Source organism: Nomia melanderi, chromosome 14, assembly GCF_051020985.1.
Source record: "Nomia melanderi isolate GNS246 chromosome 14, iyNomMela1, whole genome shotgun sequence".
NCBI lineage: Eukaryota > Metazoa > Arthropoda > Insecta > Hymenoptera > Halictidae > Nomia > Nomia melanderi.
In genome coordinates, this window is record NC_135012.1 from 10,282,007 (window position 1) to 10,296,203 (window position 14,197).

The 14,197-nt window shown below is 35.1% G+C and overlaps 1 protein-coding gene across 3 annotated transcripts in view; it reads left to right on the plus strand.

The window, feature by feature from the left end:
* LOC116428993 (membralin) overlaps positions 1-14,197 on the plus strand; it is a 124,044-nt gene that overhangs the window by 39,357 nt on the left and 70,490 nt on the right. For all 3 annotated transcript variants that reach the window (XM_031981319.2, XM_031981322.2, XM_031981320.2), the window contains exon 10: positions 10,550-10,682. In XM_031981319.2, the coding sequence (XP_031837179.2) occupies positions 10,550-10,682 (133 nt within the window). The remainder of the gene's footprint in view (positions 1-10,549; positions 10,683-14,197) is intronic.

The window sequence follows — 14,197 nt, forward strand, 5'->3', positions numbered from 1 at the left end:
GATACTGCTCTTTATTCGATTTTCTGGCCGTTTGAGGCGGTTTCCGTTTAAACTGTTTAGGCGACGCGATCTCCGCGCGTGTGTGCGCGCCCTGCGAGATATGTACTACACGTACTTACATGCAACGATATTTATACTCTTGCAAATGGATCGGGTTTACGATCATATTTATTGACACCGAGACGGCTGTAAGAAAAATGGCTATGATTACATGCGATGCACCATTTAATTTTCTTTTAGTTCGTTTTATTCTTTTATATACACCAGGGATTATACCGGGGAAAAAGAATAAATATTCTGATAGAATGAAAGTGCCCGCAACAATATTCAGTGCAGGAAAATAATACCTTCGAGTTGGTACTTGTTGGAAAAATTAAAAATTAGTTAGTGATAAAACGGAGTATGTTTTGAATAATCTTTATTCAAATAACTCATTCTTATAATCGAGTGATATTTATTTGTCCAGTTAGCTGTGATCGACGAGTATACTCGCCAAGAAGTGGCAGTATTTTCTGTTGCTACGAGTATACTCGTCACGCGGAAAAAGTAATTAAAAGTAGTTGCTAAATTGCAATGTTCGTAAATTGCAAGGTATTTAAAATATTCAGAGAACAAGACAAAATAAAACGAACAAATAAAAAATATGTTATAAAAAAATGATACACAGTGCGAATTTAGGTGCACACTTTTCACGGAGGTGAAGCTGGTTAATAGATTATGTTCAAAGATGGAAATATTGTAAACGGAATAAATTTGCTGTGTGTTTCGAACATTTCCAACAATTTGTCACCTTCCAGTAACGCAAATAAATTCGGTTGTATTTAGAATTTTTGTGATTATTAGTTCCACCAAGCAGTGAACTAGTCACGGCTATGCGTTGTAAGCTACGTTTACGTGCATTTGCAATAATTCACGGCTAAAGTTTTTAGAATGGAAACATTACTGGCTACAAAATTTATTTATGTGACAACTTCATATATCAGCACGGAGTGCTGTAACTCTGGCTTGGTTTAACAGAGGGAAAATACCCTAAAAGCTAATGTGTTATTCTATGTTTCTACATACTCGAGAGATTAAAGTAAATGTATTAGATTTGTTGCGAACAAAATTTAAGGCTGTTTTCGCCATACAGTAATGTAAAATTACTTGAAGTGTATACATTGAATTAAAGATAAATTAGGTCTGTTCGAAGAATATTTTATAAAATTGTATACACCGCAAGAGGATGGTATATTTTTGATGTAATCATTCTAGAACAGATTAGTATAAAGCTTTGTCTATGGTAAATCATCGACGTATAATTTATAGTGCGTATTAATATACAAAATTTATCGAATATTTTCTCAATAAAATATGTATACTTCTTAAATAACTGTTAAAGAAGAAATTTGAAATGGGTACTTCAATTCGTTGTAATAACAGCATCAGATTTTCCCTAAAGTTAAGCATTTGCCTGAAGATTAACTTTGTTAACATACGTACATATAAGAATAGTATTTTCTAGATGTAAAGATCACCCAATACGTTATATAAATATAACATATCAACACAATTGATGATACTTTATCAGAACCAGTTTGTTTCGTTCCTTCATCGTCCAGTCGTTATCGTATAAATATATCATAAAATCGGTTTCTCATATAAACTAAATATTACTAGTACAAAATACAGAATATACGTTCACACAATTTTCTAACGCTACGTTAGAAATACTCACAAACCTGAAAACATGTAAAACAATAAAATAGGTTGTTATCGGACGCAATTAGCAACGAAATGTCTAGTCCGTGATACATTGAAATTGTCAACGACTACATTTTTCGCGCAAAAGTCGTAGAAATTCCCCGAGAACGGTTCGCCGGCTATAGGTTCGGCGTCTCCCGAAACACCGAGAAATTTTTCCTCGAGTAACGAGGATCCTCTTGATCGGTTTTTTCGTGGCGGAAAAATGCTGGCGACATAAATTGGAACGTTCCCCGTGCAATTTCAGCGGCGCGCAAGATTATCGAGCGTTCGTCGTAGTTGCTCGAGGAATTTTAACGTCTTTATAAAAGTCAAGAGGAAGAGGAAAATGTCGTCGCGCGGTTCCGTTGCACACTCGGCCCGGCCTCGCGCTCCGTCGGCTTACCGGGCTGAGGTAATGTCCGGCTAGTATGCATTTAAATGAGTGCATTATCCGTGCATTATCCATCGTTAAGATCATTTCGGCGTAGACCCCGGTGTGTAACTGATTCATGCGTCTCGAAGTTGTTACCGAAACGATGATATTTGCGACATTGATCCACGAACCGCTTTGCATCTTTCTCAAGCCGATTCTCGGCTCCAGCGTCTCGCAGAATTGTTTGGAGCAAGCTCGAATTTTTATAGTGATTCGCGTGAAGGACAGTGTGTGGAATTTACTATTTTTCGGAGCATGCAGTTCGAGTTTAATAATGGTGTATTCATAATTTAATATTTATGGTTAATTTATAGTATTCATAATTCAATTTTATAAATGCTCTATTATTAAAACTCGAACTCTATGGTTTGAAAATCGAGTTTTAAACCTGTAGCACCTTTGAGTGTCCAGATTCTGAGTTGATACTAGGTTCTTTTTACAATCTTTGCATTGTTCAGTTAACATAAGATTCCTCAGCAACGAAAAGGGAGAAATAAATCAAAGTCTGAATAGATACACTCTTGGAGTTCCAGAGAAATTTCAAAAAGCCAATTTAACTGGTAGTTTCAGTGTTAAGAGAAAGTTCAAATTTTGTTTTGACTAATAAAATACTTTTTATCCTACATTACTAATGCTTGATTGTCACGAGTCAGCTAGAAACATGGCGGTCCTAATAGTTCAGACTAATAGCAACGGGCGAACGGAACCTCCGTTACTTATTCCAGAGACACTTTCGTTCTCCAAGTTGCCGTCTGTCCACGGACCAATGTAATTAACTAACCGGACCGTTAGCGAATAATTCTTCACCCAGCTGTTTTCGCGGCGGAGCATTGTGACAGGTCGCATGGCCGGTCGATTTGTATCATTCCCCGTGTCGGGTGCATTTGGGATGTAAACCGCTGGGAGGACACTCATCAGCATTCTCCCGGCGTTGGCTTCTTCTTGTTTCGTCGCACTCTGTCCGATCAAGAAACTAATTATCCGAGGTCACGCCCTCCCTCTACAAACTATTCATTCTGCTCGTCGCGAGCCATCGTCATCCACTACTCTCGCCTTTCCTCTTCCTGCATCCATCGGCGTCTTTTCTTTGCCTTTGACTATCTCGGTGCAGAACGAAAGTATTAGGGTTCAGTATCGGTTCGAAGTAATAACTTACAAAGAAAGGTATCGAACCAGAGAATTCAAAAAATTATGGAACTTTGTGTGTAGAGTAAATCAAATTTTAGAGGGGGCGAAACCACCCCTTGAAGAAAATGCACATTTTTCTTTCGCACGGATTACTTTGAAAACGGTGAGACGTATTGAAGAAAATTTTGAACAAAGTACATTGTTCTTTGACGTCTATTAAATTGTAAAATAAAATTTTTCAAAAAGTTCAAATTTTTTAAAATTTCGTGTTTCAGAATGATTGATTTGGAAATTTTATTTTACGATTCAATAGACGTCAAAGAACAATGTATTTTCTGTTGAAACTTTTTTTCAATATCTCTTACGCGCAGAGAACTAAAAATGTTTATATCAACTTAGTAGTTCGTTTGCTAAATTTTGTTACCGTTCCAGTAAGAATATCTTTAAAAGCAAAATTTGTTCACTCAATTGTTTGGCTCAGAAGGTTAATCCCCGATTGAATTTTAAATCTTGAAAAATTCAGAAATTTCTCGTTCTTAACCGTTTTCCATTGCTTTTTGAAATCACCTTCAATTTAACGTATATTTTGAAAATTCGTTAAATACTCTTATGAGAATAAGCAAAAAATTGATTATAAACGAAAATGCAAAGTTATCTTTCAACGAAAATCTAAGTATCAGCCTGCGATAACCCGAATGCAGTTCGATAATTGTAATTAAAGGAATTGTTTGTCAGCGGATCCGTATCATCGAAAGAAGATTGAGCGTTACGTCGGTTCGAACGCAAGAAAACTTTCAACATTTTCATTAATCACCGTGCAGCATATTTCAGCCAGTTCGTTTTGCAGTTTCGTGACTCGCCTACGGCACACCCTGCTTTTATTATTTCCGGCTGGTCCCTTGGGGGTTTCATATCGTTACAATTCATTAGGGAGCACACCAGCGGGCATACACTGCCGGGTTCTATATTTTACTTCTAATAGATTACCTCTGTTGCCTGTAACAGTGATCTACTTAACACGAAAATTATCGAGTCGATGACTTGTTTTGAAACATTTATTGGTAAACATTGTTGCGTCGCTGAATCGCTTTAGGAGGGATATTTTTACCATAGCAGAAATAAAAGCCCAAGGAACCGTTACTTCGCTAATTTAGTAGTTGCTTCGGCACGTTTTGCCAGTTTTGTGGATTTATCATATTTGTAATTGCCGCTATAAAATAAAAATATTTTCATTCAATAAATATACAGGGTGAGCCATGCGTGACGATTCTAAATAACTCAATAGTAATATGGGTTTTATTATGTTTTACTGTTTCATCGAGATATGCGGATCACCTTCATTTTTTTAAATGGAATGCCTGTATTTTCTTTCTGAATTCTGATAAACCATCGAATTCTGCATAAAAAATCATGCTCTGGAGGGTCGAAAGCGAATAGTTACTGAGATATCCACAAAATAATTATCTTGCATTACAAGGCACACTCATTCAACGGGACTGTTATAATTTGGAGGACAACTTTGTTTACGACAGATAATGTTTCGATACACGACCCTAGGTATTAGACGCCGTCGACATGAAATATCAGCTAAGCTTAGTAATGCTAGAAATCGTGCAGGGAACAGTACTACATTTACGATATTAAGATGTGCGGAAATAGTGAGAAATGTGACATGATAATTGTTTGCGGTGCGTGCAGTGAAAATGCTGCCAGAGGTAAAATATTGTATCAAAATAAGTATCCTGATCAAAATATTATGAAAGATATTAGTATTTAGATATTAGATATTAGATTTAAGATTTTTCTAAAATATTAAATATTTTAAGACCTAAGCGTCTCAAAGAAACTGGCACGTTTTACGATTTCCATCATTACTAGGCTTAGTTGATATTTCATGTCGAATCTTGTATTTTCTCACCCTGTATATCTATAAAATTGATTGTTTCAAAAATGAATATTCCCTTAACCGGTTAGTTGTTTCGTGTACTCGTCATAACAGAAAACCTTGCCGTGACTCCGTGACGAGTATACTCGTCAAAAACAGTTGACCGGTTAAAACGTCGCGGGAACTGCATTCGCTGGACCTGTTCGTCACCGTCCGCCAGCTAAATTCTCGTTCACAGCTAGTTTGACGGAAAGTCGTTTCGAGTGAAATAACTTGGACGATGTTTCACCCGATAAGTGAGATTTAACGTTCAACGCCTGTGGAACAATAAAAACCGCCGGCGGGACGCGCCGAATGTATCGTTTAAACAGTATAATGGCCCGTGGGACGGTATTAAATTTACATGGGGCGAGGTCTTGCACGCTGTACCACGAACTTTTAATTGCGCGGAAAGTATTCGATTAATAGGACGAGCCTGCGGGTTCGATGGTGGACGATTGCGTGTATCGATCCCCGCGAGTTGTTCCGTTATTTTTAAAACCTCAAACAACGCTTTTTTCCCTCCGCCGTTCAACAATTTTTGTTTCCCCCCGTTTCCGCTCTTTCCTTTCCTTTCTTTTTTTTCTTCCTCCTTTTTCCACTTCCACGCCGGGTGCGAATTAATAATACCGGTTGTTTGCGCACTGACAACGTCAAGTCACTGTAATGAGATGGTCTCGGGAAATCCCTCGGCAAACAGTTTCTTCTGGCTGTTTTAATTAAGTTTCCATTGAAGATCCGATGGGAAGAATCGACGCGCAGGATGGCAGCGTTTTTATTAACCCTTGCAGGGGATGCAGTCTTGTGATAGTAATGACCGCTGTCGTGCTCGGATATTTCCTTCGTTTTATTTATTTATGATTAGCGACTCGGATCTTTGTGTTGTAGAATTTTTCGCTATTCCCGGCTTTTTTAAGCCCTCGTTCTATGATTCCTTTTGCGACTGTGCTTGTTGAAACTACCGTGTCGTGAATAATTTAGTAATGAAAGAAAAGGATTTTATGTTTATTCTGCGTCTATGTTTACTATAAAGATTAAAGAGATATAATGCACAAGTTGTTACTTCATTTTTATAAAATATAAATAAGTAACATTTAGATTTGCCTGAAATATATTCGTAATTTCCGAAAAGCAATCTATTTGAACTCATATTTATTATTTAAGATTTCATAATATTCTATTAATGCTATAGAAGCGAATAAAAATCATTTTCATGTTGTCAGACTATAAACGAATGTACTTCCAATGTATTTACTTTATAAATGCGACTTTTTCATTTGCATTTCTGTCGATAAATTTGGAGAAACTATAGTTAAATAACATTCTGTTTCAATTTGTATTATGTTCCTGTAAAAGGATTAACACAATTACTCTGTTTACATTATATCAAACATAACTAACATACTATTCATTTATTGTTTATAACTTACATCCTATTCATATAATAGCACATTACAAACTACAATTATATTTCTGTTAATTAAATCACTCTACTTACTTAATTAACTTCTTGCACTCGAAACTTTCGCTGCATAAATTCATTTTCTATTCATGAAATTCTCGATGATATTGAACAGGAATAATGATAACTCCTTTATCTCAATATTTCCTGTCGAATCACATAATATTTAACATTGACCTGAGAATTTTATAATTTCTCTATGCCAAATTATTTCCAATCCGTCTAATTCAAATTTTTGTCGCAGCTTTCGTACAAGTGCATAAAGCTGCATTTAGAATTTATCGATACGGTTTTACAAATGGACATTCGTTTCGCGTTTGCTCCAAGATGAACGATTGTACGTCAGTCTAATTCGGTTAACAATTTCTATCACACGACAGAGAATGTATGCATCCAAGGCTTTGGGTGTTATACCGTGTCCCAAACATATGTGCTCGGCATGGCGCGTATGTACATATAACACTTACAGTGTACCTTCTCGTATGCTCATATAATATGCGTATATATGTATACAATGTACGTACACGTGTGCAAGATTCATACTATTCTTGCATACATGACACGTTTATGCCGGAATAACCTGTAAGGAAGTGCACAAATTGGAGGAGATTTGCTGTAACGATTTTTGTGCATAAAATATGAAGCCCGATATACACTGCCGTGCACGTTTCATCTCGCGGAATTTATTAGTTATTTCACCGACATTGTAGCAACGAAACTAGCCCGCGTACAGCTGACAAATATTTGTCTAATAATAAATCGCGGGAATATAGTTGTTGTTGTTGTTATTGTTAACAAGCTGCAACATATAACATCCTGTTAGCTTGTATTCTTCATTTTTCTTTATAATCATTGCTCACCTCTTGTTTAAATTCAGTTCGTTGTGCTTCAGGTTTTAATGTTTCTTACATTTTTGTGTTGTTAAAAGTGAAAAATTTACGTTTTTGATAAAGTGTGAATTTTAATTAAGCTGATAGAGGTTGGGGAAGCCGGTATTATGTTTAGTTTTAGGATATTTGTATAATCTGCATGTTTCATTGTATAAAATGTAATCGAAGCGTCAGTAACGTTTCGTAAAATCTTACGAAATGTTGAATAAGGAAGTTGAAAACTTTTGTACACTTTCTAAAGCATTCTTTCGTCACTGTGCATTACTTAGAGAACGTTTGGAATATTCTATGTCATTGATTTTGTAAAATAATACCCCGGGCGTATATGTTTGAAATACGTATGTTGGAACTAGAATTAACTTTAATACTAAAACTACCGAGCAACGGGAGTGATTTATTTCTAAGTCTTTATAAAAATTACAATATATTTCTCGAGATTCGATAGGTATCTTGCATCTGTACAAACACAAATTCATTTTACAATTTTTCGCGAAGGCCTTGTCACAGTTTAAATACTAAACACTCTAAAATCGATCAATTCGACCCTGGTAGTTTCAGTGTTAACGTTCATCTGTGTACGTTCACTCATCGATGCAACCGTACTCGCCACATTGATAGTCGACAGAAACGGTTATCGGTATTCGGAATATTGCTTTCTATCGCTGCGCGTGCATTGTTTTGACCTTTGTAATGAAATCTGTGTGCAGCATTACCGAGAGGATGCACAAACGGGGACGCGTGTAAAATTCACGCATGCAAATCTTCGATCGCGCCAGCGCGAAGGCGTCTTCTCGGCGAGATTAATCCCGCTTCATGTTTCGTGCTCACGAGATCGATTCTCCGTGCTCGGGTACGACTCCGCGTATAAATTTTCGATTACAGCTGAGGGAATCCGTAGGCTGCGGGGACGCGATAACATCGAAAGGGGAATTTCTATCGGGTAACGAACTTACCAGGCTAAAATTATATCATTAGTCATTTCCACTTTTAACCCTTCCCTGGTAATACAGTTTTTTATCAATTCGGTTGTCAGTATGGACCATACGTGGTCACGCCTGGTGTTTCATTTTTGTGTTCTGTGAAAATCTAAGAATTTTAGGACACTTTCTAGACAGTTACTGATCATAAAATTATGGCCAACATACTTAATATTTATTAGACAATCCCTGATCAGAAAATTAAGGGCACCTTTTATGCTACATTTTTCGTGGTAGTGTTGGAAGTCCAAAAGGTAATTTAATAATAATTCATCGTAGTGTTAACCTATTGTATTCCAGAAGTGTTTCACTAGATATACTCAACGTATTCTAATGAGGTACAGACGACATTTTCTGAAACTAACTTGATAAATTGCACTTAAATTGAGTAACGAAACTATTTTATTTCAATATTTCATATATCGATGCATTGTACAAAGTTTAATATTAAATATCGAACTTTACAAGTTTGCTGTGTCAAATCAATTGGCGACTGAAAGTCGCCTCTGGAATACAATGGGGAAAGAGTTGAACAAAAATATTAAGCTTGAGTTATAAAAAAATCATATTAAGAAACGACTGGACACGAATCAGATTGCTGATTCATTGCTGATCTCAAAGATGACATTAATGGTGACCCTAATTTTTTTATTAGGAACTATAGTTTGTAATTTAATATACAAATAACACTTTAGCCATCTTTATATCATTCGGCAATAAAAATTAAAAATCCTTTCTGATAAAAACACTGACATATATATGAGAAACTTTTTCAATTTTTAGTCGAAAAACTGTAGTCGAGAATATTAAAAAAATGAGAGAGAAAATTGAAGATTAAGATGTTAAATAAAAAATTGGAAAATATTTGTAATATGTATTTACAATTTTTACATGAGGTTAAAAAAGAAAGATACAATAAATCCTGATAATTCGAATTTTCACTGCAATACTTCCGATTAAGTTAAAACGTGGAAACTTGCGGTACAAAGTGGCTTTGTTGGTAAACTATCGAGTGTTTCATATTGGTTCAATTCGATTCAACGACATTTTTAACTTCTTTACTCGCTTGTGTAAATTAAATGGAAATTTACTTTCTTTCTAACCAATTTCGATGTGTCAAAAATATGTTTGGAATTTTATGAATTTTATGAATCTTTATTGCTATATAGCTAATAGTTATACTACTTGTTTATCTAAATATTGCCAACTTCAATGAAATTCATTTTCCTTCGCCTTTTATCATAAGTATAAATCTTCAATTTGCCTAATAATCTTTAAATATCGTGTGAATTTTGTATTGTCTTTGTCATAATGTTAAATGAAATTTTCATAAAATAGGATAGACATTAATATGGGTGCTATGTATTAGGTTCATGGTTTAGATACGTATAATATATACTTTGATATCGAACTGCGCCACACAAGGTACATATTTTACTGAATAATTATTCTAAGCTTCTTGCATATATAAAATACACGTGTTTGAACATTATATTATATAGCAGACTCTCTATCCGTCGGGCGAAGCTTAATGTACCGTAACGGTGATGTTGGTAGTAATTTTGCGCAAATTGTATATCGATAAACAGTGATCCATAAATTGATGCCTATAATTTGTACACTAGGCTGAATTAGAAATTGTTTTGTGATTTATTCGTATTTATTATTTTTATATTCGACACCCTTCTATGATGCAAATTTCTGAAAATTGTAATATAAATTGTGATAATTGTGCGAGAATAAATTTGAACGTCATTGTACATTCTCTTGTCTTATTATTGTGAAAAAGTATATATATAGTTTATTGTTACCTTATTAGTTCACTCTATAGTGAGAAAATAAAAAAATTAAGAATTCTGATAGAAATTTTTAATATAAATTATTGATGTTTGATGAAATTCACTTCCCAGTGGGTTTTACAACCTAACAAAATTCTAACAAAAATCATAAAACCATAATTTTTACTTTTGAGAATATTTTTTATCTTTTTATTTTATCATTCTGTTTCAGGAATGGAAGCAATTATGTCGGAATTCTTCAATGATACTACTACTGCCTTCTACATCATGCTGATCGTTTGGATCGCTGATCAATACGACGCCATTTGTTGTCGAACCCCGATTTCGAAACGCCACTGGCTGCGGTAAGTGTTAATTTACCAAACATATTGAATTTACTGTCCACGTGCTTCTCTGCCATGTGAAAATAGTCTTTTATTTATAAATAATATATTGAACAAACCTGTAGCGAGCACAAAAACAGCAAGAAACGTTCCAAGTAGTTTAAATAATTTTAGTAAATTTTTTAACCCCTTGTCCTATGATCTTCGCAACTGTGCTTGGTAAAACTACTTTATCGTTGATAATGCAGTAGACAAAGAACAGAATTCGATGGTTATTCTATGTCTAGGTTTACTTTTAAGATTAGAGATTGATGATAGATAAGCAATATTTCATTTGAACGATTAGTGTCTAAGTAACATTTAGATTTGTCGAGTTAAAGATTTTCACTACGAATCTGACTCGATATTATAGGAGAAGGGGTTAACAAAAATGGCAAATCTTTTTGAACTTCAAAGTTAGAACTTGTAAGTATTTATCCTCTGATCTTCTGATATATTAAAAAATCGTCATTTATTAGTAAAACACACGAAGTTGCATATAATTTTAAAATGTTTCTTGAAATCTACTATCTAATACAATAACGATCTCTATCTTCCATAAATCATAAGTAGCTTAAAAGTATTTAACGCGCAAGAAATAAATGGTTACTTAACACGAACCCCCAAAAAAATTCCAAAAAATGATCAACTTGATTGAACTCGTCTATTCCCGGTATATTTTATTGATCTGAGACAAAACAAGACACATCGATCTCCTTGATCCCGAGCAACAATGATTATTACCATGAATTCGAGTTTCCGGTAATCTTGATTCCACTCGAACGATCAAGAAGCAGAGGCGGAAGAGTTTTAAACGTTACCCGTTTTATTTTGTAAACGGCGCCATGACGATTACGAGTTCATTCGTGAAAGCCTGCCGGGTCTTTAGCCGCGTACTCTTTTGGTCAGGATAGGGATGATCGAAGGGGCATTTAATTAAAGGGGATTAAGCTGTATAACGGATTAAGTAGCGAGTCACTGCTAGTCCTCGGTAGCACCGGCAGTCCCGTCTTTTCTCTTTATTCCGGTCTGTTCGTGTCCGGCTAAAACTGAAACGATCAAAGTATCTGCCTTGCGATGGAGTAGCCTTTGTTAGATGATGATAAAACGCCTTGCTTGTCTCGCCGTAGCAACTCCGCGAAAAGAGGCAAGAGTGTCACACGTACGCTGTCGCGTATAAGTATTTGGACCTTTCATACGGTCTTATTAAAATGTTTGTCTTTAATATAATATATTATTATATCTTACGATGGCGTTCAAAAGTTCCCGGCCAAATCGGTTTTAGAACTACGACAAAGGCTTTAAGAAATTTTTGTTATTATGACATGCAAAAGACATATTGCTTCAGAGGATATTGTGAACGAATCAACACCATCTATTCTTTATATATATATTTTTTAGAAATAAATAGTTCAGCATGTTCGAAGGTTTTCGGCCAAAGTGTTTAAAAAAGGAAATGCTTGTTTTCGATTATAATAGTAATTTAATGTATAGTACTCAACATATTACACTTAGTATTTCGTGGGCATACCTTTGCAGTAATGACAGTTGTGTATCGATGTGGCATGAATTCAGTTCCAAAAACGATCTGGCTGGGAATTTTTTAACATCACTGGATGTAATATATGTATTTAACATTAGAACTACCGTAACAGTCAAAATGGTTTGGATTCTTTCGTTCCGCAGTTATTGATATATTAAAAGCATTGAATTTTCGAAGTAATCTTGCGAATAAATAGTTTCACTTGAATACTATAATAAAGAAACTGAAAATAATCTATTGTTATAAATAAATCATAAATTTAATAAAATTTAGGGGGGTTTATATCATTAAATAAAAATTTAACACGTTTCATTGTCCTGTTAGTTATTTTCCAACGTTACGATGCTTGGACGCGTACTTTATCGGAGGTTCGAATCTCGACGCCGGAAATCCCGGCTTCTGTCTTTCGCGCGCACGATTATCATGGAATTCGCGTTTGTTAATGGATGTCTATACAATTAACGACGAATACGTACCTTCTATAATTATTAGTGTTCATTGATTATCATGGAACGCTTACATCGCGAGCCCGGTATGCACGGAGAAATCTTAATTAATCAAACACCGCGGTCTACGGTGCAATAAGCTCACGGATGCTATCTGTCCATTTGCGCGCATACCGAATGCTATTTGGTGTATTCTATCGCGGTGTTCATTATTTCTTCATTGATGAAGTAGGTATATGAAGTAGGTTAGCAGAGCGTGAATAATTTCTAGTAATTTTTTTATGGAAACGAATAGCAACGTGTATTTCGTTTAATTGTACTAACCCCTTGCCTTATGATTTATTTTTTAACTGTGATCGATGCAGCAACTTTGCCAGTAATCATTTATTGAAAAAAGAAAAATTCTATGCATGTTCCATGTCTCTGTTTGCCCTGCAATATAATAATCGATAACAGAAACATAATATTGTATATAATAATTTCATTTAAAATCACAAGAATTCAGTAATATTTATGTTTATTGAAGTCTATTGAAAATGTTTACGAGTCTCGCACGTTATTATAAGTAAGAGGTTAACACATCGCGTGTCGAGGACGAGAAATCGTAACTTTGCTAATTACCGCACCATTTAAGAAATATTAAATATTTAATTTTCTTAGAATGGATTATTTGTTTAAGATAAGAACCGTGGGGTACTTAAAGTATTTTTACGTATATTCAGCTTTCTGAAAACTAGTCAATTTGTTGGATATTGAATTTCCTAAACATTATTTCTTAATAATTTAAAGCGATTTTGATTAATGCAATTATGCGAATACACATTATAATTCTCTGTTCTTGAATCACTGATAGATAAAGATGGAATAAATGTACGTGTATTTAGTATCAATATATGGAAGCTATTTTAATTATTATTAAACTAAAATTGTTTTTAATCTAAACCATATTTTCCATCATTACCTATAAATTGTCTATCTATACAGTGTAGTTCCTTTAAAAAAAAGTTTTGTTTATCTTTATTTTCAAAAATAAAGGAAATATAAAAAACTGCATTATTTAGGGGATGGTCCATTTTCATCTAGGGTAGCAGTGAGGCGTTAAAATTATTTCTAAAATTCCCGTTTCGCTCAGACCCCGCATTCGATTAGTCGAAGAAGGGTATAATATCCAGCCTGGTCATTGGTCGTTTCGATAGTTGCGCAGGGGATGTCAAAGTCGGACAGGGATGAGTTACTCGCAATAGGAATCGAGTTTTACGCTCGATGTCCCTTACGAGGGAGGAAGGGGGAGCTATACTGCAATTTCCTTAGACTGACAAAGGTATAGATCGAGACATTAGGGGCATTAGGTAGCGATTAAACAAAATTGTCGCCGTTGATAGTCCTACTAGCCGGCCTGGATGTTTGAACAGTTCCAGCGGCGCGCGAATGAACAGCCACAGCCAACGAAATTGCTCGCGGCTTCGGGGCGATACGTTTAAAGCGGAACATTTTAAATTGCCGTGAAA